Below are 26,507 nucleotides of genomic sequence, written 5' to 3'. Positions count from 1 at the left end.
ATACCAGCGTTGGCTTTGACTTTGACTTTGAAGGAGGAAGACTATATTTTTCAAATAGTTGGTGAGCCTGTGGATTAGAGTCTAAAGCACGGTTTAGAAGCATGTATCATGTTCTTTTGAATGTTTGATATGTGTACGTCTCCATTAATTTAGGTTCTATGCAATGAATAAAATTTCGGATTTCGAGGAAATTTCAATGAAAATTTCGATGAAAATTTCGACGCAAATTTCAAAGATTTTTAAATTTCGACAGAAATTAGACAGAAACGACGGAAATTTTGAATGAAACTTTATCATATGTTTGTTTAACATATTATCTACTACATTGATAAAAAACATTGAATAAACTAAATTATATAGTAGATTTCATGTGATATAAGATGAATATAATGCGCGCTGGAGGCAAATACTGTTAAATAAAATTAATATAATGAATAAATGAAATTAGTATATTCTTTATACTCTATAAATCTATAATCTATACGCTAAATCTTAATACTAAATTTTATATACTCTATATATCCTAATACTCTTTATACTCTATAATCTATACACTAAATCCTATGTATTTTATAATCTATATTATTTAGGATATGATATAAGATATTAGAGTTTAGGCTTTTTAGGATATTTTTAATTATTTTTTTATATAAAAATGTGTTGGGTTTAAAAATAACTAAACAAAATCTCAAAACGGCGAAAAAAAAACCCCAAACTTTTTTTTTTTTTCTAATTGCTCAAAGGCTCCAAACCTCAATCAATCATAATTTTTTTTTTCCTTTTCCTTTTATTTTATTTCTTTTCTTTTCTTTTCTTTTTTCTTTTTTTCTTGTCTTTTCTTTTTTTCTTTTCTTTTCTTTTCTTTTTTCTTTTTTTTTGTTCTTCTTTTCTTTTTTCTTTCTTTCCTTCCTTCCTTTCTTTTCTTTCTTCTTTCTTTCCTTGCTTTTCCTGTTTCCTTCCTTTTCTCGTAACTTCCTTTCTTTTCTTTCTTCTTTTTTTCCTTACTTTTCCTGTTTCCTTCCTTTCCCCGTAACTCTCAACATCTCCAGTCATCTTCCCTCTCAACCTCTCATTACTTCATTAGCCACCTTATCTTTCTCTCTCCCTCAGTCAGTCACGCCCTGGACATATATCTCATTCTCTCTCTTATCTCTTCTCTCTACTCCATCTCCCTCCCCCATCTCCCTCTCTTCTCTCCGCGCCGATCTCCTCTCCCCGCAGCGATCTCTTCTCTCTCCCCGGCGACGACAAGCGACGAGGCCGACTCTCCTTTTCCTCCCTCTGGTCGCTGCCTCCTTGCTCAAGCCGAAAATTTCGGCGAAATTTCAGGAATTTGGGAAAATTTCGAAATTTCACTGAAATTTCGCCGAAATTTTTCGAAATATGTTTAATATAGTGTTAAAATTTCCATACACCTAAAAATCAAAATTTTCGGCGAAATTTTGAAATTTAACACCTTGATTCTATACTAAATTATAAATGGCTGGATCCCAATATTATCAAGATTTTGATTTGATTTGATTTGATTCATTATTCAATTATCAATAATACTAGAGATCTCAAATTTTTTTTTTTTGGTAATATATAGTCGGAGTCAAAGGCCCAAGAACAACAAAAAGAAACTAGCTACAAGATGGCCCTTGACCTATACACAGCCAGGACAGAGCCTAGGCAAGGAGGTGGGGAAGAAATAAGAGTATAACCTAACTCAGCTGCAATGCCTGAATCAACCATTAAATCAGCAACACCATTCACTTCTCTATACACATGAACCACCTTGCAACTCCAATTCATGCTAAGCATCTCTTGACAACTGATCACAATGGGAGCCAAAGGATGCAGCTCCACTTCCCTGATGATAAGGTCAACTGCACAGCCAGAACGAGACTCAACAATAACTTCTTTGTAATTCAAATCCCAAGCAGCTCCAACAGACCCATTTCCCAAATTCACCACAAACCCGACCAACCATTCCCCAAATATTATAAGGTGTTATTAGAGTTAAGATAGACAAATTAAGCTCCAAACAAATCCCACTTAGTTAATCTAAACGAATATTGAGTGTCTTAATTCCCATGTCCATAACACACGAACACTCTCGATCAATTTCACTTTCTCTATATTAATAAAATAGCTTTCAATTAGTTCCGTCTCACATAAACCCACAAAAGGGCCATCAAAAAATAAATAAATAAAACCCATCAAGGACATCGTGAACATCAAAAATTAAATATTGCAAATTTGCAATATGTCAAAGGATTTTTTTATTCTATTTTGCAACTAATACCGAAGGATTGTTTGTACGTGCAATATTATTAAACAAGAACCAAGATTGATCGATATGACATATATAAATTAAACAGAAAAATACATTTCATTAATAATACTTCAAACGCCAAATTACATGAGTATTAGTACAGTACAACTGTACAAGGTACTTTACATTGAACATAAATCTAGCTTGAAAACTATTGAGAGGTACGAAGAAGCAAAGCCAAGCAAGCCAAGAGAGAAAGATGAATGGTTAACTGGACATGGTGGTTGTCAAGAGCCTAGGGTACGTAGTAGTGCACCTGAAAAACACGTAGCGTACATTTAAGTTAAGGATCAAATGAAAAGAATATTGCAGGTACAAATTATTAGTTCTGATCAAAGCAGAGATTTGTGATTACATACCAGCTAGGGTTTATAAACTGAAATCGATGTGCTTGATCCTCGATTATTATATGCGCGCAGAACCAGGCCTAGGCCTGAAAAGATTGCTTCATTAATTCATGATCGATCCATTACCTGCAAAAGATGAATACCAGCAAAGACATGCAAGGTGAAGTCATCTGCGCCCGCGCAGTTCTGGATTATATTATCGATTACATAGAGCAACAATTGTATATAAATATTTTTGTCAATATATAATTAAGCATCCCAGCATATAATTCAACAATTAACAAAACAAAAAAAGAAAACAGTCCCAAGAGGTATATATTCAGTTCCTTAAACAAAACAAAAAAGGAACAATCATTTATATATAAATCCAGTTCCATACATAGTATTCAAACAAAACCATGAATACTATGTACATAATTAGGAGGCTAGTACTAAATATATAATAATAAGGTCGGTCGTCTTGTCAACCCTGACCCAAAAATTGTTCTACTGATCCATCGAATTTAATTGGATGGATCAATAATAATATGAATAGGGAGGTGGCTGGGGATAGTAGTGGGTCGACATAGGAGGTTGATCATAGTATCCATAAGAATAAGGGTCGGGTCCTGTTCCCCTATAACTGCTATAAGGGGCAGCTGGATATTGATATTGATCATAATACCCTTGGTCTTCGTGATAATACCCAACATTGCCATTTGATCCATTGCCGTACGTGTATTGATCTCCCGTCCTCACCCAGCAGAGTTCGGCTTCCTTCCCAGCCTTCACTAACCTACTCAGTAACTTTTTCGGGTTTACTTTCCCCGAAATGTATGCCATACCTGCTTCTGCATCTATACTGTAAGATGCTCCTATTTAAATCATCCAAACACACAAACAAGTCACTACTTCATTCATTCAATATTTTTATTTTTATTTTTACCCTTTTATTCATGCCAAAACCTATAAATAAATAAATGGGCAAAAACAAAATAAGAGAGAACTTGTGCCAAACAAGTACCTGCGATTTTTTTCAGCATTTTGGTCAAGCACTTGTGCCATCCACCAGATGTGGTGTCCACTTTCACTCCACAAGTCTGTAATAACACATAAATATATAGTTAAGCCACAATAAATCTACACAACCAAAGAAATGATTTATAAGGATGGAAGATGTTAATAATATATATATATATAATGGTCTGACCATGTAAGTACGAGAATCCATTGCAGACAATCGATCGAGGACTATGTGACGTTGAATACTAGGGTTTTTTAAAGAGAGAAGGACTCCTATCTAACTCTCTAGTGGATTTGAGACAAAAATGAGCGTGTGGCAGACAGACTGAGAGCGTGTGGTATTTATAGAGTTATGGACCTATGTTCATGGGCTTTTTTTTGGGCCCTTCTTTTGTTTTTTTTTTTTTAAATGTCGGCAAAACCTTTTTCTTTTGTTAATTTATGTCGGTAATTGAAGACTTTGAAGTGGGTGAATTAAGTAGGTTATTTTGATATTACGGCAATTAATTAGGATTTCAATTGTGATACTCTCATCTTGATTTTCCCACGTAAATATTGCAGAAATCTTCTGATACTCTCTTTTCTAGGAGTCTTATGTATAAGACGACGATCTCGTTTCATTTATGCGATATAAAATTTATTTTCTCCTTTATACATATTTTCCTTGGTACGATTATTGTCTGTATCTTGGGGTGCAGTTAGTCATTGGCACGCAATCATACTTTAACATGTGTAGATTTTATTTTATTTTATTTTTTAAATTAACAATTTCTCTTCATAATTTAACACTTTTAAAATGGTGATTGGTTTTTCAAGGAGAAGTTGCTCCAAAGAAAAAACATTTTTTATAATAATTTTCTTTTTTAAGAGAAAAATTAGTACTTGGCTACTAGGAGAAAAGATATTAAGCTTCCTAATTAGATCAGATCTAAAGGCTGTTTGCTAGATAAAGGCCCACACATTAGTGCATGTTTTGCAAGTAATGGGTCCAGCAAAATCTTCTCACAAATTAGTGCCATCTTACAAGATGATAGGCCCAACGAAAATGTCTGGGCCTCATATCTCCTTCATGAGAACAAAAAAAAAAAAAAAAAGATAGCTAGGGTAGGGCTTTGGGTACAGATAAAAGAAAATTTACTTAACCCCCAAAATAAATGTATATTCGCACTGAATGAAGTCTATAGCAATGAAAGTATGACATCTTCCCTAATTCCCGTATCAAACAACTTGGTGATCAACTTGGTGATCCGTTAAACATTCAAAAAGAATAATAATTATTTGAGAGAGGATATCACTTCAAGAAAGAGCCGTATCATTAATTAATTGTATTACCATTAATATAAAAACATACAAAGTAATTAACTAATGCCAGACATGCATAACCCAAATTTACTAGGTTGGTTATTCGTATATATTAACTGAGATCCCAGCTGTGAAGGTCAATCGGTAGGAGGTGGCAATGGATGAGGGCCTGTGGCTCTCTTTGGAGGAGGGGGTGGGCTTGGACCTGAAAAACCACCACACATTTATTCATTAATCACTCCACCATATATACATATTTATATATATATATATATTCTTAATTTACTGATCATAATGAGATCGATATATCCCTCAAACTGCGCGCACAATATATATCATTATATATATTTCCTTAATTACTTTTTCAAATTGAATAGGAACATTATTACATGAATTTCGACTTTAGAGAGAGTAATATTATGCATATATATATATACAAACCTGCACCAACTTGAGCTGTCTGCATGGCAAAGGTGATCAACCCAATTAATACAAGCAGAATCAGAGTTCTCAAGAAGGAAGACATTGATTTAGAGTTAATTTTGTATAAATCTTGCTTCAATTCTCAATATCGCTTCATTGACATAAATAATATATATTTATAGTGACAATTCACGCTATATGTCATACCAACCCACTTTGACAAGACTCTTTTCTTCTTTTTTTTAACTCTTCGTCAACTATAGAGAAGTTTATTAAATTGGAATCTGAGTTTCAAGTTTTCAACATCTTCTTCCCCAACAAATAAAAAAATGTAAACAATTTGACTGGTCATACAGTTTGAAATCAAACATTACTAAAAATCTCACATATATCCCATCGTTTTTTTTTTAATATATTGGGCAGTTAGGAACCCACGCATCTCTTTTTTAACCACATACACCAAAAAGAAAAGTGAAAAAAGGCTTTGATATATAAATGTTTTGTAGATGGAGGTTGAAATGACAAATTGACGGCCTCATTAAACAAAACAAGATTAAACTATTTTACAATGTGTTGAATATGCATCAACTTTAATTAACATTTTTGTATACTAATGGAAGATCAGAGATTGATCACAATTGATCATAGGAACCAGATCACAAATCAATTAATACAGTAATTTAATGAACAACGATTATTTGAAAAAGAAAACTTAATGACTTTTTTACAAAATTTGAAATTTTAGACACTTATTTTATTAATCAACAACTAATTATAAAATTTGAACTCAAAACCTCCTCCCACAAAAGAGAGATAAAGTGCCACTAAATTAAATAGTTATTAACATATTAATGTAAATTTAAAAATTCATTTTAACGGTTATATCTTAATTGAAGACTTTGAAGTGGTGAATTGAGTAGGTTCATTTTAATATTACGGAAATTAAATTAGGATTTCAATTGTGATATTCTCATCTTGATTTTCTTACATAAATATATATTAATTGCAGAAATATCGGTTATACCCAATAAGATTTTCTTAGGTAAAAGACGAAGATCTCGTTTCATTTATGCAATATATATAAAATTTATTATCCCCTCTATATATACTTATTTTCCTTGGTACGAATATTGTATGTATCTTGGGTATGTTGCAGTTAGTCATTGGCACACAATAAATACTTTGACATGATTTTATTTTATTATTTTTTATAATGAGCAATTTATCTTCATAATTTAACACGTCTAAAATTATGATTCATTCTTCAGGGAGAAATTAATGCTCCAAGAAAAACATTAAATTATACAAGTTTCTTCAAGATTTTTCATTTTTAAGAGAAAAATTAGTACTTGGCTACAAGGAGAAAATATATTAAGCTTTCTAATTAGATAAGATACTAAAGGCTGTTTGCTAGATAAAAGGCCCACACATTAGTGCATGTTTTGCAGGATAATGGGTCCAGAAGAATTTCCTCACAAATTATTAGTGCATGTCTTGCAAGATCGATAACAGCGCCTGATATCTCCTTCATGAGAAAAAAAACAAAAAGCTAGCTAGGGTAGGGCTTTGGGTGCAGATAAAAGAAAATTTATTAACCACCAAAATAAATGTAAATATATTGTGTGGATAAATGAGGGAGGTCATCGCTCTATAAGGTGTCAAATTAATGATGAAATCCTCTGGGTAAAGTAGGTTTGCGAGAGGAGAGAGAGGGGATCATAAACTCATAGACATGCATGCAATATGCATATATATATATATATATATATAGGCTACAGATTTTGAGTGGAATTAAGAGGCTGCGCGCTTATGTGTATTGATTTGGACTATTGGATAACTAAATGGTTAAAATATTTTTAAAATGAAAATGAGTAACGCCACAAATATAACACAAATTAAAAATTTACAAGTAATTTCTTTATGTATACATGTAATATCAGACTAGTATGTTCATGATGACATGATCGATCGGTCACAATATTCAATCACTTAAACAAATTGTGAAGCCGTTAGCTAGGCTTTTTAATCAAAATATATTAAAATGAAAAAACTAGTATATATGATCCATCGATGGATGCTTAATTAATTAGCCAGTTTGACCTGGTGCTGGGCCTTTAACAGGAGAAGGGGGTGAGTTTGGCTCCGATCTCAGCTTTCTAGGTTTTGGATCTGCAACGATTAATTAATCAAACCCGCTCAGTAATATTAATTAATATGAATCATTCACCCTGTAAATCTGTAATTGAATTATAGACAAATTAGATAAGAGTAATATAAATATATATTGGGTGTTAAATATATATATAGAAGAATTAGAAACCTGCGTGAACTACGTGAGCTGATTGCATGCACAAGAATGAAGCAATGAATATCATAAGGAGCATGAGAACACGGATCAAAGAGAATGGTGAGAGGCCCATCGATCTTGTATATTTATATAATCAAGTACTCCTTAAATGAATGAATTGCAAGTCATTCAATTCCTCTTGGCCTCTTGCCTTCTTATATGTATATAAGGAACTCCTTAACTTCCTAATTAAGTTGTAGTGAAAGATTTGAAAACGCAGAGTCATATATGAATATAAGAAATTAAGTTGCATTTCTAAAAATTATGAGAAAAGTAAAACAAAGTACGTAATGTATACATGGACGGGCCGGAAAAAACTCAAAGAAGTGGCAAAACCGGCGTTGGCTTTGACTTTGACTTTGATTTTTTTTTTTTTTGTTACAACTTTGGAAATTTTTGTTGAAAGGTATATAATTATATATTATGGCAATGGAACATGCTAATTAACGTAATAGGAACGATATATTAGGCTTATTAGCCATGGAATCAGAGATAATCTAAAACTAACTAATTGAAATTTGAAGGAGAAAGTCTATATTTTTTAAATTATAATTTCATTTGATTCTTATAAGGAAGATATTATTTGTCCAACTGTTTTTCCTAAATTTTCTTATAAATATCTCACAATATATATATATATATATATACTGTTTCTCCTAAATTTTCTTATAAATTTGACTGGTCATATAGTTTGAAATCAAACATTACTAAAAATCGCACATCCTACCCATTTTTTGAAATATATTATTATTGGGAGTATTGTACCCAAAAAAAAAAAAAAAATTATTGGGCAGTGAGGAACCCACGCATCTCTTTCTTAACCACATACACCAAATAGAAAAAACAAAAAAGGCTTTGATAGTTTGATATATATGTGTTTTGTAGACGGAGGTAGAAATGTCAATTTGACGGCCTCGAGCTCATTGAACAATACTGATGATCATAGGAACCAGATCACAAATCAATTAATAGAGCAATTTGATGAACAACGATTATTTGAAAAAAAAAAAAAACTTAATGACTATATATATATTCGAGTAATATTTTTTTAATACAGGCGAGTGCTGCTTCCACCGAATTTTGAAAATAAACTTCTATTTTTTCATCTCATCCTTTCGTAAAATATAAAATGAGCTCAGTATAGGTGTTATTTAAGGGTCCGAAATCCCGGAACTAAACCATAACGGTAGCTGCAAAATTTTGCAACCAAGCACTCGCCAGTAGTCGCCGAACACTCGGCGTCAGATGTCGAACGAACGTGCGGACGTTCATCCCTGAATGAGCTTATATATATAACAACCCTATATATATATATATATATGTACACACACAACACATAAATTAAACTTGAAATATATATATATATATATTAATTCTCCGAGTGTGACTTGATCATCTTGCAGCAGGTGGAGGAGCAATTGGGACAGCCCCGCGGCCCACGGCTGGTTTGAAATTAGTGACCTTCTTATTTGAATAGGGAGGTGGTGGGCTTCGCAATATGCGTGTTCTTTCTACAGTCCACACCCTCATATCATCATCTGCAATTAAAATACCCAATATATACTCATATAGATATACATATATATATATAATCAGTCAAAATGGACTATATATATTTTATATTGCTAGTGAAGAATAATAATAATAATAATGCTAGTGAAGAGGAGAATTATAGACACTTTTTTTATTAATCAACAACTAATTTATAAAATTTGTACTCTCCTCCCATAAAAAGAGATAAGGTGCCACTTAACCAGATAGTTGTTGGCATATTAATATAAAACTTAACATTCATTGTAAGGGTTATATCTTAATTCATTTGGAATCTAAAATATATATTATCAATATATAATATACCTTGCAATTCACGCGTCAAGATTAGATTAATTAAAACCAATTATATCGATGTTGTTTGGGTAATTGGCGGGTCAAATACCGAAAAAAGAAAGCACTTATGATAAACGCTAATTAGCTGATCCATTCCATCCGTGACAACTGACAAGAAAGTCAACAACGGAAACCATGTTTAATAATAAAAGCAAATAAATTACAAAAGCTTTAAGCTACCAATTGAAAATAAATGTTAACACATAACAAGAAAAACTTGTACATATATATATATATTTGTTTAGTTTCAAAATTGAAAGCATCTGGAGTACTGGGCTACATGTTATTATTAAAGTTGGGCCATCAAATAGATTAATTGACAATTTTTGAAAGCGGAGGGGGAGGAGGCCCAGAAGGCCCGGGAGGCCAGGAGGCCCAGGAGGCCCAGGAGGCCCAGGAGGCCCAGGAGGCCCAGGAGCAGCAGGTACTCTCATGCCCGGATGTTGGTTCGCAAGTGGTGTCGACGGACGAAAAGGAGGTGCCCTCCTTTCTCGCAGTTCCCTTATTATATTTCTATCCTCTGCCACAAGTAGAATCAAATATTGCTGTACATTTCTTAAGATTAAATGAAATCGTAATATTTTTTGAATTTGAGTGAAGTTACATCTATGTATTTACAATTCTTAAATTTATAATACACAATTAAGAATAAAAGAAAACAAAGCATTCAAACCACTCTCCTATATATAACTTGCACCAAATTTAATTAAAAGTATAATCAATATATTATAGAGCGAATATTAATTAATACATACCTGCTCGGACCAAACCTAGCTGCACAGTGAATATGGCAGCGACCAAGACAACCACCACAAGAGAGTGGATGAGCAAAGAGATCACGCCCATTTCTTCTCTTACACCAATACTAATATCAATTTGTGCATCAATGTGCAAATACTCTCCATGCTTTTAGCTATTATATATAGCTAGCTAGCTATGTGCAGTGCATCCAATTTTTCTTACCACTACCTACTCACATGACTCCATTGAAATTAGAACCAAGTTAATCAATGTTAAATAAATTACTTTTCTCACAATTTAAGTATATACAAGTAAATACAATACAATTAGGCCTCTGCAGTCCACCAGGTCATTCTTGTTATAAATCCAAGCGAGGACAAAACTTTGTAATATTATATGTTCCTTTGAACTGAAGACAGATAGATCAGATAATTATATAATACAAGAGTACTAATCCAAACATACCCACAAATCAAAAGTACTACTTATCCTTAAATTTATTTCCTTGATCAGCTTTTAAGAGCTTATTCTGGAGCTGCTGCTGCTGAGAACTAGTTATGGAGCATTTGGAAGCCTCTTAAACAAGTAAGAGTTGCCGTTGTTCAACTGCATAACATGTTCGGCCAGTGTATGCATTGCTTCCACATAAACATCTCTGAACCTTTTCAGGAGCAGAATTGAGGACATTATCTTCTGATGCAGTTTTGCTGTCACTCTAAACTTCATGTAGTACTTAAGATCACTCTGACTTCCCAACACTGCAATCTTCTGATTTTCCTCTTCATGATCATCAGTTACCAAACTGTCTAGTCTATGGTATCTTGATCTGTAGCACTCCATGCTTTCCCAAAATGGAATTTACTGTATGTTACTCTTCATAGGTCTTGTGGGGTGTGTGAGTGTGTCTCTCTGGGCCAGAGAGAGAGAGAGAGAGAGAGAGAGAGAGAGAGATGGCTGAAAGGGAAGATGGGTAAATGGAGCTATATGGTGAGGCCATGAGTGGGAGGTTACAGCATACTGCATACCTACACGCATTATCAAAGAAAGTAGGAGTGAATTAAAGGAGTTGAGTAACTCATAACCAAAAGTAGTTGTGACTGGGACCAAAAGCAAAGATTAGCAAATGGGAAGTTTATGAGGTAGAGTAAAGTTGCTATACCAAAGAGAAAGATGGGTGAATGGAGTTGTGGTAAGTACTCAATACTAAAGAGTTGGTGAAAAAATCAAAGTGAGTAGTCATGCAGGAATTGTGAATGAAGATTACTTTAATAAGAGGACAGATTGGTTAAAGTAGGTAAAGTTTTCAAATTGCAGGAACCAATAGTCAGCAGCTAACCGTGCAGACCATGTGAACTGGCTTTATATGTTGTCACCAATTAACACCCAACTGTATTTTGGAAGTTGTGGCTTGATTTTAGCTAAGTAATAAGTTTGAGAATAATGCTATATTTACCACATTTTTATACCATATTTTTATACCATCTTACGTGTCATTATTTTACTGGACAAAATTTTTCTTTTTCTTTTTGGATTTTTGTTTTTATTTTTTACTGTCCAATGCATGAATGCCATGTAAGTTGCCACATAAGGTGGTATGAAATTATGGTATAAAAATGTGGGATGTCTAGCACTACTGTAAATTTGAGCCTGGAAAGATCATTGACACTTTTTTCTTCAGTTAAGAGATATGACAGATTCCTAAGTGATTCTTATTAATTATTTCACGGCTAGACAATTACTATCCTTCTTTGTGATAGGTAAATACAATAGAGAATTACAGATCACACCCTCTAATTTAACACCTTATAAGAAATGCAGACTTGACAGCTCTGTTTAATTTTTAACTTTATCAGCTACAATTACCTCATAAATACCTTACATGTAGAAATTGACTCATCATATACTTGTGTATTGCATACTAAGAAACTCTTGTACTAGTCCAACTGATACTACTTGAGCTTCCAAATCCAAGTCTTAATTTAATTTTACAAAGAAAATGATATTTGTCATGAAGGATTTTCATGATTTTACAGCTTGAGAGAGCATCGGAGAAGAGTTGTTCCAGTTATATCTGCAACACGCGCTGTGAATCTCCTTGCTTTGCATCAGCCCCCCATCATTCAAATCATGCATCATGAAGAAGCTTTGGTGCTATATACCACTCTCTTTTCTAATGTTGTCTTCACCACTGTCTGTATGCTTGAGGTACATAACATACATTATGATTTATGAATTTTGTGAATTCTCTTTTGCCAATCGAACCTTGATCTAAGATTTGTTTCAGCAATTTTAGCTTATTCTACTACTTTCTGAAGAAATCTTTATCTTTTCAACTGCAAAATGCATGTTTTCCCCTGCTATATTGTCCCAGAAAATAAAACTCACAAGATTAATAAAGTGGAATCAAAGTATTCCTTCTGCAGTCTACCATCAGGAGGCAGACAGAATTATAGAGAATTTGTTCTAAAAAAATGGGTTGTTTCCATTCACATATACAAAAGGATACAAATTGCTCTTGAGCTTAATAGTAAGAATTCTATAAGCCAAACTTATTAGTCTTCTGAAATAAGTGAACATTACCATTATTCAATTGCATAACACGACCAGCAAAACAAAGCATCATTCCCACATAAGCATTTCTAAGCCTTTTTAAAAGCACAATTGATGATGTAATCTTCACTCGCAGTTTCGGGGTCACTCTAATTTTCCAAAACTTGAGACGTTTCCCTTCTGCCATTGAATTCATTGCATTTGCATTTTCCTCATCAGTAACCACACTTCTCAGTCTACGATATCGTCTTCTCCTCCTGTACCTCTTCATGTTTCCCCAAAATGTGTTAAATGTCTGCATATTTTATGACAGATATATATATATATATATATATAGAGAGAGAGAGAGAGCTACATGAGCAAGGCATATAGTATGTAAATGAAGATGAAGATGAAGCTATTTATTCAAAGGCAAAATAGGAAAGTCGTCCAAGTGGCTTAAACTGGAGGAATTAATGAAAGCAGGCAAGCAGTGCAGCGCAGCACATGTTATGTAATGGACTTTATTTATTGCCACCATTCACCAATTAACACCCAACGGTTCCTCAAAGTTGGGTTGGGGTTTCAGTAAGCATTAAATAAGACGGCCCGGCAACTTACCTGTAACATTTTCTTTTTTTGACTTTAGATTAATTTTTCCTTTAAAAACCTTTTCTAATATTCCAGAATTTCACCTGTCAAAAGACCAGAGGAATATATGTATATATATATAAATAAAGCTGCAATATTTAGACCATAACCACCATGAATTTGATTGAAACTAGGAAAGTAAGACATTGTAAAATTTTCAATGAATAAAGAATGAAGTTAGGAGCGTACACATATGATATGGAGTCATCAAGTGAACTAGTGAAGTGTATCTCATGCATATACAAGTATCTACATTACTTAGGATTTCTACTTGACATACACAACTGCAGAATCAGTATCTTCTCCCAGCTAATTCCATTGCTTCCAGTAACATGCCTCAAAATGAATCTGGATTTTCAACATCTGTTCGCCGAAGATAATCAGAACTTGTGGGTGAGGACATGGACCGGCAACCATTCCTCTCTGTAGCTAGCATTGAAAAATATGCATGAGGTGCCCACCCTGCAAGTCCAACATTAAGAGTCCAAAGATTATATACATGGAAAAGCTATGCTAACAAGAATTGATTAAGATATCCATCAGGAAAGAAAAAAAAGAAAAAACAAGAAGAGGTAGTTGAGATAGTAGACGTACCATCCTGGTGTGGGAGAGGGAAGGCCTGCAAATAACAAATTGAAGAAATGACAATTCCTGCACATAAACAAATCAAATGTTCCAATATATTGATTACCATCCATTTGCTAAATTAAGTTTTATAGTGGAAGGAAATGAAAATTTTATCATTCATTTAGTATACAAACCTATTAGACCTCCTGCAAAGACATCTTGCCAGTGATGCCAATAGTCATCTACGCGAGAGATTCCTACAAGAGCAGCAGAAAGTAATGGAAGAAGGACAATACAGAGCTTTGCAGCATGGCCCCTACGATCAAACACTCTAATTTTCCCTGACAACCACCATGCAAGAAAACCAAGACCTGCAAATGAAACTGCATATTGACACAAACCCAATTATGCACAGTCTTTTTTTATGTCCATTAATCATCTAAACTAGCTTTCTCACTTACATGAAGTATGGCCACTAGGAAAGCTTTTATGTCCTTCCTTTAGAATTTTCTTATCCCCAGTACAGATAGCATTGTTGGTGACAGGATCAAATCTCTGCAGATGCCATTGACAAGTAGTATGGGAAGCAAAATCAGCATAGTGCAAGGACAATCCCTTTACTAGGATTAAGTAATAGGAAAAGCACATTGTCACCTACACCTATTCCATCAGGAAAACACCGCCAAAAGAAGTTTGGACGGGGGCGACCAACAGCATCTTTGATGGAATCCGTTATAACAAGAGTTATTAGAGCAGAATAGCAAAGACCTAAGTTGCAAATGTGATCATTAGCCCTCAAACAGAAAAGAAAAATCTGGTATAGTTCATAGTTGAAGCCTAAAAGGCAATGGACATACCCAATAGGGCATGGTGCAAATCATAAACATCCTTTTTGTAAACGTAGTACACAAGAAAGATGGCAATCGGCAAGAAAAATGCATAAAACTGATACAAGAAGTGAAGATATAGTCATTATCCAGTGTAAGGTACAAAGATATATATGAGATTGTGAGAATCAGATACGTACTGGAACAGCCCAAAAGGGTATAGTATCTTTTTGAAAAGGGTATTTCAGATCAGTCATCATTTCTTCACTAACAAAACGGTGAAAAGGCTCTATAACATTCAAAACAAGATCAATGGCCGCAAGAAGCAGAAGAATTAACCAGTCATACTTGTGCACTTTAGCAACTTGGCCTCCATGAGATCGTAATGTGTGATGTTTCAGTTGAATATCTGGCATCTTCTTTCCAAGTGGAGTGCAAACCCAATTTGAAATGGTCTTTTTAAAAGAGGAGAGGATAGCTACACCAATTTGAAAAGAACAGGTACAATTGAAGAATGAAATGCCATTAGCTTAACCGTTTTCCTTCTCCCATAGATAAGTACCCTGAAAGTTGGAACTTTTGCTAAGATACTGAACAAAATGCTTTGTTGTCAAAATCAAACGAAAAAAAAAAAAAACAGATTGTTTCAAATGAGAAACCACTACATTTGATTGAAGGCATATTCATTATAAATCACTGAATTTCATTATCCAAGAAAAAGAATTCCCAGATTTCATCGTCTCATGAGTCATTGAGTCATGTCCATCACGTACAAATCCAAAATTTCAATATATAAACTTAATGCAATCAATGTGTAAAGATTAATGAACATGAAAATTAATACATAACTTACAAAAATAAGGTAGTCATTAGGAAAAGGAAATGCAACTCTTACAAATTCTTGTGAACAACGAGTTCTATGCAAATACGAAATGAAAGGTAATGATGTCATGACAGAACAAGCATGCATATCACATTTTCCTAACAAACATTAACTGTCCTGTATATATTGCAAATACATAGAGAGAGAGAGAGAGAGAGAGAGAGAGAGAGAGAGAGAGAGAGAGAGAGAGATGACCGTTGATTGGAAAACTCTGAAGAATCAAAGCTCCCGGAGCATCGGGCTTCCTCAGCAATGTCAAGAGAGAGGGAGAGAGGGGCCTGTGGTGTGTTTTGGGAACCTCTGAAATTAAAAGGGTACGGTTATTTTGTTACATGCGATTAATGTTTCAACGTCCAAACTCCAAAGCAAAGTTAGGCCAATTGTGAGGCAAACATGTACACGCACAAACAAGAAAGAAAGAGACTATTGTTAAAACTATAATATACTATTCTTAAACAAATTCATTTCTATAATTAACTAATAATTAAGAATGGAAAGGGAAAGAAATTATATTGTAGCTAAAAGTAAATCGCTTTCTTCTTTTTTTGTTTTTCCTTTTTGTTTATTAGCTGTAGGATTGGCCCAATTAACTTCTACATTTGCCATAATGAAATTCGAAATTTAATATACAAAATGTAGGGGAGTATCATCTGCATAACTACATATTTGAAATTAAAGCTCTAATACCATGAAAGATAATCGGAACAATATATGTCAAATTAATAACTCTATCGAGTGTATATTGCAAGTGTAAGAATGATCCCTTTAGCACCCCAAAAGGCCCTTAGCTTACTTTTGTTCTAAGCCAGCCCTATTCATTCAATCATCTATAGGTGAAGACATGGCAGGCCAGTTGAGCTTATCAAATTTCACCATCATCTTTTGTGAATTTTGATACCACATGATTGTTGAAAAATTTGTACAAACATTTTTTATATATCTCTTGCAACTCTTGCAATACGTACTCTGTATGTTACTTTCAAGTTGAGGTCCTGATCATATACGCCACGCCCTTGTAACCCAACTCATATCCAGCCTATATTGAAACTATACTATTGCTTTGGTCAAAAAAAAAAAGAAACTATACTATTGCTTGCTTTAAGTAACATGAAGAGGCATTATATTTATATATAGATCGAGGGTGGAGCAGCATAAAACTAATCCTAATTAAGGAAACTCGATCAACTCACATTCTTGTACTAGATTTTCTTAAAGCATTAGAATATGAAGTTTTGACAGTAATTGTACACTGGAAAGGCCTCTGATTCTGTGACCCAACACGTGGATACATAATAATGAGGACATTGGACAATGAACACTACTGAACTGAAAGCAATATTAGCTTTGCAAAAGACAAAATGACCAATTCAAATATTTAGAATTTAAAGAAAAAGGATACTACATAATACATTACTACTACTCAAAGCAAAACTGTAATAACAGAGAGATATATATGCTGATTATATATATATATATTTTTTTTTTGTTGTTGTAAAATATAAATGATTTAGCTAGATTTAATATTGTCTTGTCACACGCCACATTGTGTTCCTATATTTGCTCTCTTGTGTTGTGTTATTGTGTTACAGCCTCCTCGTATCTGAAGGAGAAGCAAAAGGCCAAAATTTATTTTTTAAGTGAAATAAAGGGTTTACTTTGATCACCATCGAACTAACTGTAGATCCAATCCAATCCAATCCAATCCTTCCATGATCCATCTACATCTAGCGTTGTAACTTATGCTCAATCATGCACAAATTTCTATGAAGAATGCACATGTGATTGGTCCAATTCTCTGTAAAGTTCATGTGCATTAGTGCATGGGCTACGCGTCACCACGCATGCATAGCATATATAACTGAAATTTTTGGAACTGGACCTCCTAGCTAGTATGTGCCTAATTTATATTTGATTTATTTCTAATTCTACCGGGTCATTGACATTTTTGCCCCTTGAGAGATTCATAAAGGTGCTTGTTTTTTATTTGAAATTTCTTTGATTAATTAGATTGGAAATGAAAAATAAAAAGAAAACTTTATAATACAATCACCACATGTTATATAATTATATTTTTAATTCTTAAATTTTAAGGTTGACGAATTCACATTTTTATTATAATGATATATATATTTTATTATTAAATATGTTTGTATCTCATAGAAATAATAAGGCTTTCTAGATTGTAAATTATGATTATTACGGACAAATCAACCTAAGGACTCTCTGGGGCTTGGGAGCCTAAAAAGATTACATGCATGACATGTCATCATCTACTCATCCACAAATGCACCATATATACTCAGATTGGAAGCATTTCATTGATTACTCAAAGGTGAAAATAGACAAAACAAAAGCAAGCAATAGCTCACCAAATTTGCTTATGCCCCGAGGTATCCCCAACTCCTCTCTACGCCTTTTCAATTGGAAGTCAAAAGCAGAGCTTTCAAAGAAAGCAAAAAGTCACCTGCTTTCAAAGAAGCATAAAAGCACTGACTTTCACTTGGCCCCTTTGCACTCCTAAAACTCTCTCTCTCTCACTCACTTCCAACTTCCAAGTTCCAAAAGCCACCACAATCACCACCGACAATGGATCCACCGCCCCTGCCACCGCTTCCGACGAGCATGCAACTCAACTACCCCGACTCAGTCGACTCGTCCCCGCGGTCGCGCAATGCCGACGCGTGGGACGAGCCTCTCCCCCAAGTCCCAGGCGGCAAGCTCCGTCTCATGTGCAGCTACGGCGGCCACATCATCCCCCGCCCCCACGACAAGTCCCTCTGCTACGTCGGCGGAGAAACCCGCATCGTCGTCTCCGACCGCCACTCCTCCCTCTCCGACCTCTGCCTCCGCCTCTCCCGAACTCTCCTCAACGGCCGCCCCTTCTCTCTCAAATACCAACTCCCCACCGAAGACCTCGACTCGCTCATCTCCGTCACCACCGACGAAGATCTCGACAACATGATTGAGGAATATGATCGAACGGCTTCCACCTCCCCTTTAAAGCCTTCGCGCCTCAGGTTGTTTCTCTTCTTCTCCAAGCCCGAAACGACGGCGTCTATGGGTGCTTTGCTCGACGATGCCAAGTCCGAGTCTTGGTTTGTCGATGCGCTCAATGGGTCGGGGCTGCTTCCCAGAAACCTCTCGGACTCGGCCACCATGGATTGCTTGTTGAGTGCTGGAGGGAGTGATTCTTGTAATGACTTGGAGGCTCATCAAGGTGACTTCTTTGGGGACATTAACAACAACAAACAGGTGATGATGATGAAGAACAATACCGTACATGACGTGCATTCAATTTCGGACTCTCCATTGGTGGAGAACAGTTCGTCTTTTGGGTCGTCTTCTTCATCGCCTTCCTTGTCGAATTTGCCTCCCATTCGGGTTCGGATGGATGATAACGGGTCGGGTAGAGTGCAGGGTCAGAAGGCTGTTGGGATTGAGGAACAGTTTGCGCGCGCGCAGATGAGCTTTGCTGCTGCTGCACCACCGATTCCTCCATCAATGGTTGCTGCTAATAGTTCTGGGGCTTTGCCATCTTCTGCTTCAGGTGAAAATATGAACAACAGGGTCATCTCAGATGATGAGAGATCATCGGATCTGAGTATGCCAGTTGGGTTTCGTAAGCCTCCTCTGCCTATGCCCTTGCAGCCTCTGCAACTTAAGGTTGGTGGTGGTGGTGGTGGTGGTGGTGGAGGTTACAGTTTGCCTTCACCGGATTCAGTTGCAAGGTATTTCTTAATTGATTGCATCAATTTGTTATTGTTTTCCCTGAGAGATAATAGTTTCTATGCCCTTAATTTCTTAATTTGAAATAGAAATGGGCCAAGTTAATTTTGCTACATTTGTTCAGTATGAAGAAAAGTGGTCCAGTGGAGTGATTCAAAGAGATATATTAGGGGCCAACCAGTTTTTAATTTTCAATTTCTGTTTTCAAAATTTTGGAAATAAGAATTGGATACTGAAATGGTTATATGGATTTTCCAATTGTCCAGTGATAGTAGTATTGCGTCTGCGAACTCTCTCTCCAAACCAATGTACTACCAAGAGCAGATTCAAGTTGCACCTAGAGACAGCAGAGCTCCTGCTAGCCCAAATAGTGATGCTTCTGATCTGAGTTCACGAAACCAAGTTCAACAAGTTCAGGATTCAGGGTACAGCACTATGCCTCCACAGTCAGACCAACAACTGCAACAGCAGCAGCAGCAGCAACAGCAACAGCAACAGCAACAGCAACAGCAACATCAGTTTGTCCATGCCGGCGGACATTACATCCACCACCCGGCCTCAGGTGCAGTGCCAATGTCATCATACTACACAATGTATGCTCCCCCATCACAGCAACAGCTTCATCACCCAATGGATCAGCAGCAGTACCCTGTGTATTTGATGCATGTGCCACAGTCACAACCATACAACATGCCTTTGCAACCCAACATGGCTGATACAACGGCTGTTGCCTCAAGCCGCCTAACGTCCCCAAATCCTGGCTCTGCTGCTTACAAGGACAGTATTCCACCCATCTATCCAACAAAGGCAACTTCACCTGCTTTGCCTGAAATGGCTGCTGCAAGTGTGTACAAAACGGCTGTGGCACCAAGTCCTCAATTAGTCCAAATTCCTTCTAATCAATATCAGCAGCAATACGTGGGTTACTCTCAAGTGCATCATCCTTCTCAGTCCATTGCTGTTCCTTCCTCTGCAACTGCTAATTATGCTTACGAATATGCCAATCCTTCACATGAACAAGTATTCTACACCCAGCATCAACCTTCCCCATTGCCTTCTCAATATCAAACTATGACTCCAGCGGCAGTGGCAGCTGCAGTAGCATTATCAGATGATTCAAAACAGCAACCAGCATACTCAGCAGCAGATCAGAACCACACAACCATAAGTCATTAGGCAAGAAATTAAAACTTTGGGGTGGGATAAAGTTAAAGTTGGCTGTTTTACCTTACTTATATATTTTCTCTTCTTTAATTGATGGTTATATTATAGACTTTGCTCATATGCATAAGATTTATATTTATAATAAGGGAATAGATTTTCTTCTTCTGTCTTCTTTTGGATCATATATATATATATAAATATATATATATGAGAAGTGCTGCCTTATGTTGTATGTCAATCTGTGTCGATCTAATTGAATAAAGATATATATATATATATATAGCTGTGGCAAAATGAGATTCATGTCTGTAACTCCTTTTAATAAGGACTTCTTCTCTCTCTACTGATTTTATTAGATATTGTCCTAAAAATAAAATGTGTCATGGAAATGCCCTGGCAAAGAAAATGATCATTTTGGGGTTTTACTTTAATTGAAAGAAATAAAAATGAACAGCTGTTATAGTAGAACAGGTACTGGATATATAAAACTGGACCAAGTCACATGGTCACTGGCATGGACGCCAATACCTACATGTCTTTGGCATATATCATATATGACCATGCCATTTAATATAGATTTCTAAGTATAGGAGCAAAACGTTTCTTGATCTTGCCCTTTTTCTCGAGAAGGGCATAGCAGGACTGAGCGTTGGAAAAGAACATAAAAATTTCAGATATTTTATAGGCATCGTGGGGAATCTATTAACATGTATGTCCAAATGTCCAATCATCAGTTATATATCTTAAGATTCTTCTACCTTTTCTTTTGTTAGTCTTAAAAATCAGATGCATAGCTCTCTATGACTCTATCGATAAGTCAAAACAAGAAAAAAGTTTATATATATATATATTTTTGGCCAAGAAGAAAAAGTTTATATATTATTGTCGTCTTCTGCCTTGATTTGCCTTGATTTGAAGATTTGAAGCCGAGAACAAGAAAATAGGTAGAAAAGTTAATCGCCTTGTTTTGGTCCAAACACACTTCCTACCTCCTTAATAACAAGGATGAAGATGTGGATGTGGATACCAAAAAAAAAAGGAGAATGTATGGTAATAAGCATGCTAATATGCTTGGCCACGATTGATCAATATGCAATTATGTGGAAAGTTTTAAAACCTCAATTATTTGCACGTTTTGTGGATTGTATGCAAAGGATGTTAAAACTGAAGGGATGGGGAGTTTTGCTTGTCGATCCTAATATTGCATTTATAGCATTTTTTTGATTTTTATCTTCATTTTTTCATTATTAGATAATTGTTAATAGTCAATTTATTATTTCTAATCTACCTTTACATATGGTTCAAAAATGAAAGAAAATATTTAAGCAACAAAGTTAAGGGTTTTTTTTTTTTTTTTTTTTTTTTTTTTCTGTTGATTCATTTGAACCATTGCAAGGTATATACAATGCCATGGCAGTTTTCAACGAAAATGACAATTAGACAAAAATCAAATAAAACAAAATGTTGTCAGTAAAGCATAGATACCCAAAAATGAAAAGTAGGTCCAAATCAGCAAGCTTTGAAAACCAATAAAAAGCACCCACCGGCCACCGGTGCCCTGTTTCTGTGAAGCACACGAGTCCATGATGGCATGATGTGCAGGCGTGCAGCTCAAACTCCAATTGTCATTCTCAGCTCCCATTTTCTTAAACCCACTCAACCACTAACATCAGTCTCAGTCTCAGACCACTCTCAACTCTCTGCAACCCGCACCACCATTCACCAATGCACCCCCAGAACCTTCAAAGACCTCACCTTTAATGGCCACCACCGCCACCACCTTTTGTCACCTCTCTCTCACTCCCAAGCTCCCAACTTTTCCACTCCGCCTCATCCCCTTAACAAAACACAGGTAAGTAAAGTCTCTCCAACTCTCTCTCTCTCTCTCTCTCTCACACACACACACACACACACACACACACATATATAGACACACTAACTCTCTCTCTCTCTCTCTCTCTCTCTCTGTTTTCATTGCAGGACCTTCAAGATCACCTTCTGTCTGTCGCTAAAGCAATCCAATGAGCAAACTTTCACACCCCAAAACGCCGCCGTCGACAACCTCCGCGTGGTCTTCGCCGCAGGCGGCACCGGGGGCCACATATACCCAGCCGTCGCCATAGCCGACGAGCTCAAAATCACCAACCCCACCACCCAAATCCTCTTTCTAGGCACACCCAATAGTATGGAAAGCACCGCAATCCCCTCTGCCGGCTACGACTTCGACACCGTACCCGCCGCCAAATTACACCGCCCAATCCTCTCCCTCAGAAACCTCCTCCTTCCCTACTATTTGATCAGGTCCACCATTCACAGTTACAAAAAATTGCGTGATTTCAACCCCCAAATTGTTTTCGGTACTGGTGGGTATGTGTCGGTCCCTATATGCTTGGCGGCCAAGGTAAAAGGGGTCAAGCTTGTAATCCAAGAACAGAACGCTGTACCGGGATTAGCCAATTGGGTTCTCTCATTTTTTGCTGATATTGTGTTTGTGGCTTTCAATTCCTCCATTGACTGTTTCCCCTCACATTGTAAGTGTGTGGTTTGTGGGAATCCGGTGAGGTCGTCTCTGAAGAAGCAGGTGTCTAAGGCCGTGGCAAGGGCGCATTTCTTTCCAAATTCTAGCAAGATGGGGGAGTTGGAGAAGGCTCAGGTTCTTTTGGTTCTTGGAGGGTCTTTAGGTGCGAATGCTATTAACATTGCTCTGCTGAATTTGTATTATCAGATGCTGTTGGAGAAGGAAAACTTGTTTATTATATGGCAAACTGGGGTGGAGGCCCATATTGAGATGGAAAGTCTTGTTAAGAATCATCCACATTTGCTTTTGACGCCGTAAGTGCTCTGCTATTCTGTTCTCTTAGTAACTAAAATGCAAAATGTTGTGTAAGGTTTTAAGGTTGTCTGCTGTACTCTAGATATAACGGCAAACTTCTGTATTCATTTTTGTTATAATTCAAAGGGGATACCCATGAAAGGCCAAAGTTTTAAACATTATTCACGTTTCAAAAGATTAGAGATAGAATATTGGTAAGATTGGGAAGAAATTCCTATAAAATGGTTCATAACAAACTTAAGAAAGTGTTTTAGGTAATAATGGTTGGTTTAAGTGACATTCATATTCCAGAATCTTGCTAATAACTTTCTCATAGTCCTTTTAAGGTTGAACTTCAATAGGGTTGAGCGCATTGCCCAATTTTGTTGTTATTTGGTTATAACTAATGGGGCTCAGAGATAGTGGACTCAGTTTATCTTCCACATCTGGTCATACTGTACGTGTCCATCTTTTCCTTGAAGCTAATATTCTCTGTATAATGAAGGTTCATGCATTCAATGGATTTGGCATATGCAGCTTCAGACCTTATTGTTTCTAGAGCTGGTGCAATGACTTGCTATGAGATCTTGGCAACTGGGAAGCCTTCCATTCTGGTAATTTCAAGTTTTAAGTTCTATTATAAAGCTTATGCATGACATTTATGTTTATTTTTCTTACCTACCATGTATGTGATCAAATTCAGAGTCATTGTTGCATTTTTTTTCATGTTGTATGAGATGACCCTGCATGTGAAAGTAACATTCCAATTATCTTACCAGTTTTGAGCATGTTCTTAATATCCATAACTATGCTGGCTGTATTTCTTAAGGGGAAAATTCATAATGACTTTTGACTTTGTAGATACCATCACCAAATGTTGCTGAAGGTCATCAATTCAAAAATGCTTCTTTAATGGCAGACTTAGCAGGTGCAAGGGTTATAACTGAAGATGAACTTGACTCAACAACCGTTGGAAATGCAATTGAAGAGATATTAGGTATGTTTATTCTCTTTCCTAGAGTGATGGTTTCTGTTGGTCTGGAAATCAGGGATCATATGGTATGCATTGTACTGATAGTAAAAAACTTAGAATCCTGGAAACATGGGTCTGTGGAGATATAATAGGATCCTTTACATGTAAGAAGAATGAAAGGTTATAGTCCAACTTTGTGCATGCTGATTTCTTTTTAACCTAATTTGTGGTGTATGGAATCTTTTCTGATGACCTAGCAATTCCCTAATGAGTTCATCCTAATTATTAAGATAGCAGAATGTAGGATGTTGTAATCATTCTTTTTTTGTTTTCTGTAAATAAAATATGCAAATATCATGTAATGCTATGTATAATAACTGATCAGAGAATGCTTGCTAAGCCTTAAGTGATTCAATGAACCAAGTTAACTTGAAGTTTTCCTATCAAGTTTCAGAATTTTGAAACACTTCTTACAGTAAAATTGTAAAGAATTTTTGGAAGTATTATCAGTCCTATGGGATCATAATTGATATTCTGACAATGTTTTAAATGCTCTTTGCTCCACTTAATCACTCTTGGTTGAAATCAAATATCTGCACTGAAAATTTTAAAAATGAGATATAGAAGGAGGGAAGGAAGTAGGTAGGTCAAGCGAACAATCTGACACTGGAATAATAAATGCATAAGATCATACTTGTATCAATTAAAAACTATACTTTTTTTCTGAATTTTGTACTGCAGGAATAGGGTTGTGTATGTTTCAGAAAAGATGCATGTAGTTCACCAACTATAGTGAAAAATCTACAAGAAATTATGGTTTTTATTTGTTATTACTATTGATGAGTAATGTCATTTTATTGTTGAAAGATGGATCCAATTTGACTTAGGAGGTGAGTTATCCTTAAATTTTCTTTTTTTGCGTAGGGGATGAGAGTAAAATGGCAGAATTGTCCGCGAGGGCTCTGAAAACTGCAAATTCCAATGCCTCTGTAGAGATTGCACAGCACGTTGTTTCTCTAGTCAACTTATCAACAACAAAGAAGAAGTAGAATTAAAGTGGGTTTATATTCTATGCTTGACAATAGACTGGCTTGCTTCAAAGTTCGATCACCTTTTCAAATGGCAGTCCACCAAAATTAGTTAATTTTTTATCGACAGAAAGCTTGAGTGTTTCATAGAAGTTGAGGCCGCAAAATTGTCCATGAATGTAGGTAGATTAGGTTCCTAGAGTTGTTTTCACTTGTAGCTTTACATGAATGCTTTGGCCAAACTGTTCCTAACATGGTTTTTATTGTCTGGTAGGAAGATGTCCTATACAAAAGTGATTGATTCGATGGTTGTAGCCATTCATAGTTCGTTCTCTGTATGCTGTAACTGATATCTGGAGTTCCTTTCTTCAATATGCTAATAAAGGGAATTTCGTGTTTGTGATTATTTGGCCTTCGATTATCTACTTGTGTAGTATGTGTTCTGATATATAACAAACTTCATGGCTGCAATAAGTTGTATTAATTTGCCATATAGAGAAGCTACGTCTCCATGAAGAAGAAAATCCTCTAAACATACTCCATTTGAGAATGTATTTATGTATGTTTCTATGTATCCATACATGCATGCATTTATGTATCACTGAGCATGCATGCGTCGGAGTCGGGAGTTCCTCCGATCATTGTACGAATCTTTGCAAAGCAAAAACATGCCGTAGTATGCCCATTTGTTTGGCCGAAATAGTAGAATGAGAATATGAATTGTACTCATTTAATCATTTTCTTGACTATCTTGGAATGAAGAGGACTTGATATTTCAATTCTAACGTTTGGAACATATTCGAATCAAAGTCGGAAATGATTTATGATTCTAATTTTCGGCGTTTGATAAATCCCGGAGTGAAATTTATAATTTGACATTTATTATTTATTACAAAATTGACACCTTTTTAATAATACTCTTTTACAAAATTGACACCTTTTTAATAACACTCTTTTAATAATACCCTTTATTAGAATGAA

General features: G+C 35.6%; 4 protein-coding genes across 5 annotated transcripts; 2 read left to right on the top strand and 2 right to left on the bottom strand.

Annotated features, from left to right (window-relative positions):
• Positions 1 to 3,180: 3,180 nt before the first annotated feature.
• LOC147275261 (heavy metal-associated isoprenylated plant protein 33-like) lies at positions 3,181 to 3,874 on the bottom strand. The gene is made up of 3 exons (XM_086228401.1): positions 3,854 to 3,874; positions 3,668 to 3,743; positions 3,181 to 3,518 (listed from the first exon to the last, which is right to left on the bottom strand). Exons 1-3 carry the CDS (start codon positions 3,872 to 3,874, stop codon positions 3,181 to 3,183), a joined length of 435 nt encoding a protein of 144 aa, XP_086084527.1.
• A 10,009-nt stretch (positions 3,875 to 13,883) lies between these two features.
• LOC147275260 (lipid phosphate phosphatase 2-like) lies at positions 13,884 to 15,362 on the bottom strand. Its single transcript, XM_086228400.1, has 7 exons — positions 15,141 to 15,362; positions 14,971 to 15,058; positions 14,772 to 14,881; positions 14,575 to 14,668; positions 14,308 to 14,496; positions 14,141 to 14,197; positions 13,884 to 14,008 (listed from the first exon to the last, which is right to left on the bottom strand). The coding sequence occupies exons 1-7, from the start codon at positions 15,354 to 15,356 to the stop codon at positions 13,884 to 13,886; spliced, it is 879 nt and encodes a 292-aa protein (XP_086084526.1). The 5' UTR covers positions 15,357 to 15,362.
• A 2,970-nt stretch (positions 15,363 to 18,332) lies between these two features.
• LOC147275259 (Octicosapeptide/Phox/Bem1p family protein) lies at positions 18,333 to 20,815 on the top strand. Its single transcript, XM_086256477.1, has 2 exons — positions 18,333 to 19,551; positions 19,816 to 20,815. The coding sequence occupies exons 1-2, from the start codon at positions 18,410 to 18,412 to the stop codon at positions 20,723 to 20,725; spliced, it is 2,052 nt and encodes a 683-aa protein (XP_086112603.1). The 5' UTR covers positions 18,333 to 18,409; the 3' UTR covers positions 20,726 to 20,815.
• A 1,501-nt stretch (positions 20,816 to 22,316) lies between these two features.
• LOC147275258 (UDP-Glycosyltransferase superfamily protein) lies at positions 22,317 to 25,932 on the top strand. 2 transcript variants are annotated; one of them, XR_015124195.1, is made up of 6 exons: positions 22,317 to 22,565; positions 22,694 to 23,545; positions 24,031 to 24,139; positions 24,387 to 24,522; positions 25,423 to 25,705; positions 25,801 to 25,932. XR_015124195.1 is itself a non-coding variant. In XM_086256478.1 (5 exons), the coding sequence occupies exons 1-5, from the start codon at positions 22,474 to 22,476 to the stop codon at positions 25,545 to 25,547; spliced, it is 1,314 nt and encodes a 437-aa protein (XP_086112604.1). In that variant the 5' UTR covers positions 22,317 to 22,473; the 3' UTR covers positions 25,548 to 25,932. The 2 variants fall into 2 exon arrangements, 1 of the variants encoding a protein (XP_086112604.1); XM_086256478.1 differs by having other exon boundaries at positions 25,423 to 25,932.
• The last annotated feature ends 575 nt before the right edge of the window (positions 25,933 to 26,507 follow it).

This window comes from Dryas octopetala, chromosome 9, assembly GCF_963921425.1.
Source record: "Dryas octopetala chromosome 9, drDryOcto1.1, whole genome shotgun sequence".
In the NCBI taxonomy this organism is placed as follows: Eukaryota; Viridiplantae; Streptophyta; class Magnoliopsida; order Rosales; family Rosaceae; genus Dryas; species Dryas octopetala.
This window is presented reverse-complemented; position numbering and strand designations above follow the sequence as displayed.

Bases quoted from the DNA above. Each gene is read 5' to 3' on its own strand.
- LOC147275261 (XM_086228401.1), bottom strand. From the start codon at position 3,874: ATGGATTCTCGTACTTACATG. The intron at 3,744-3,853 runs GTCAGACCATTA...GTGTTATTACAG, and splicing joins TGGATTCTCGTACTTACATG to ACTTGTGGAGTGAAAGTGGA. The intron at 3,519-3,667 runs GTACTTGTTTGG...TGATTTAAATAG, and splicing joins AATGCTGAAAAAAATCGCAG to GAGCATCTTACAGTATAGAT.
- LOC147275260 (XM_086228400.1), bottom strand. From the start codon at position 15,356: ATGCCAGATATTCAACTGAAACATCACACATTACGATCTCATGGAGGC. The intron at 14,882-14,970 runs GTATGTCCATTG...TTTGCAACTTAG, and splicing joins TTTGCACCATGCCCTATTGG to GTCTTTGCTATTCTGCTCTA. The intron at 14,497-14,574 runs GTAAGTGAGAAA...GTCAATATGCAG, and splicing joins TCCTAGTGGCCATACTTCAT to TTTCATTTGCAGGTCTTGGT.
- LOC147275259 (XM_086256477.1), top strand. From the start codon at position 18,410: ATGGATCCACCGCCCCTGCCACCGCTTCCGACGAGCATGCAACTCAAC. The intron at 19,552-19,815 runs GTATTTCTTAAT...CCAATTGTCCAG, and splicing joins TCACCGGATTCAGTTGCAAG to TGATAGTAGTATTGCGTCTG.
- LOC147275258 (XM_086256478.1), top strand. From the start codon at position 22,474: ATGGCCACCACCGCCACCACCTTTTGTCACCTCTCTCTCACTCCCAAG. The intron at 22,566-22,693 runs GTAAGTAAAGTC...TTTTCATTGCAG, and splicing joins ATCCCCTTAACAAAACACAG to GACCTTCAAGATCACCTTCT. The intron at 23,546-24,030 runs GTAAGTGCTCTG...TGTATAATGAAG, and splicing joins CCACATTTGCTTTTGACGCC to GTTCATGCATTCAATGGATT.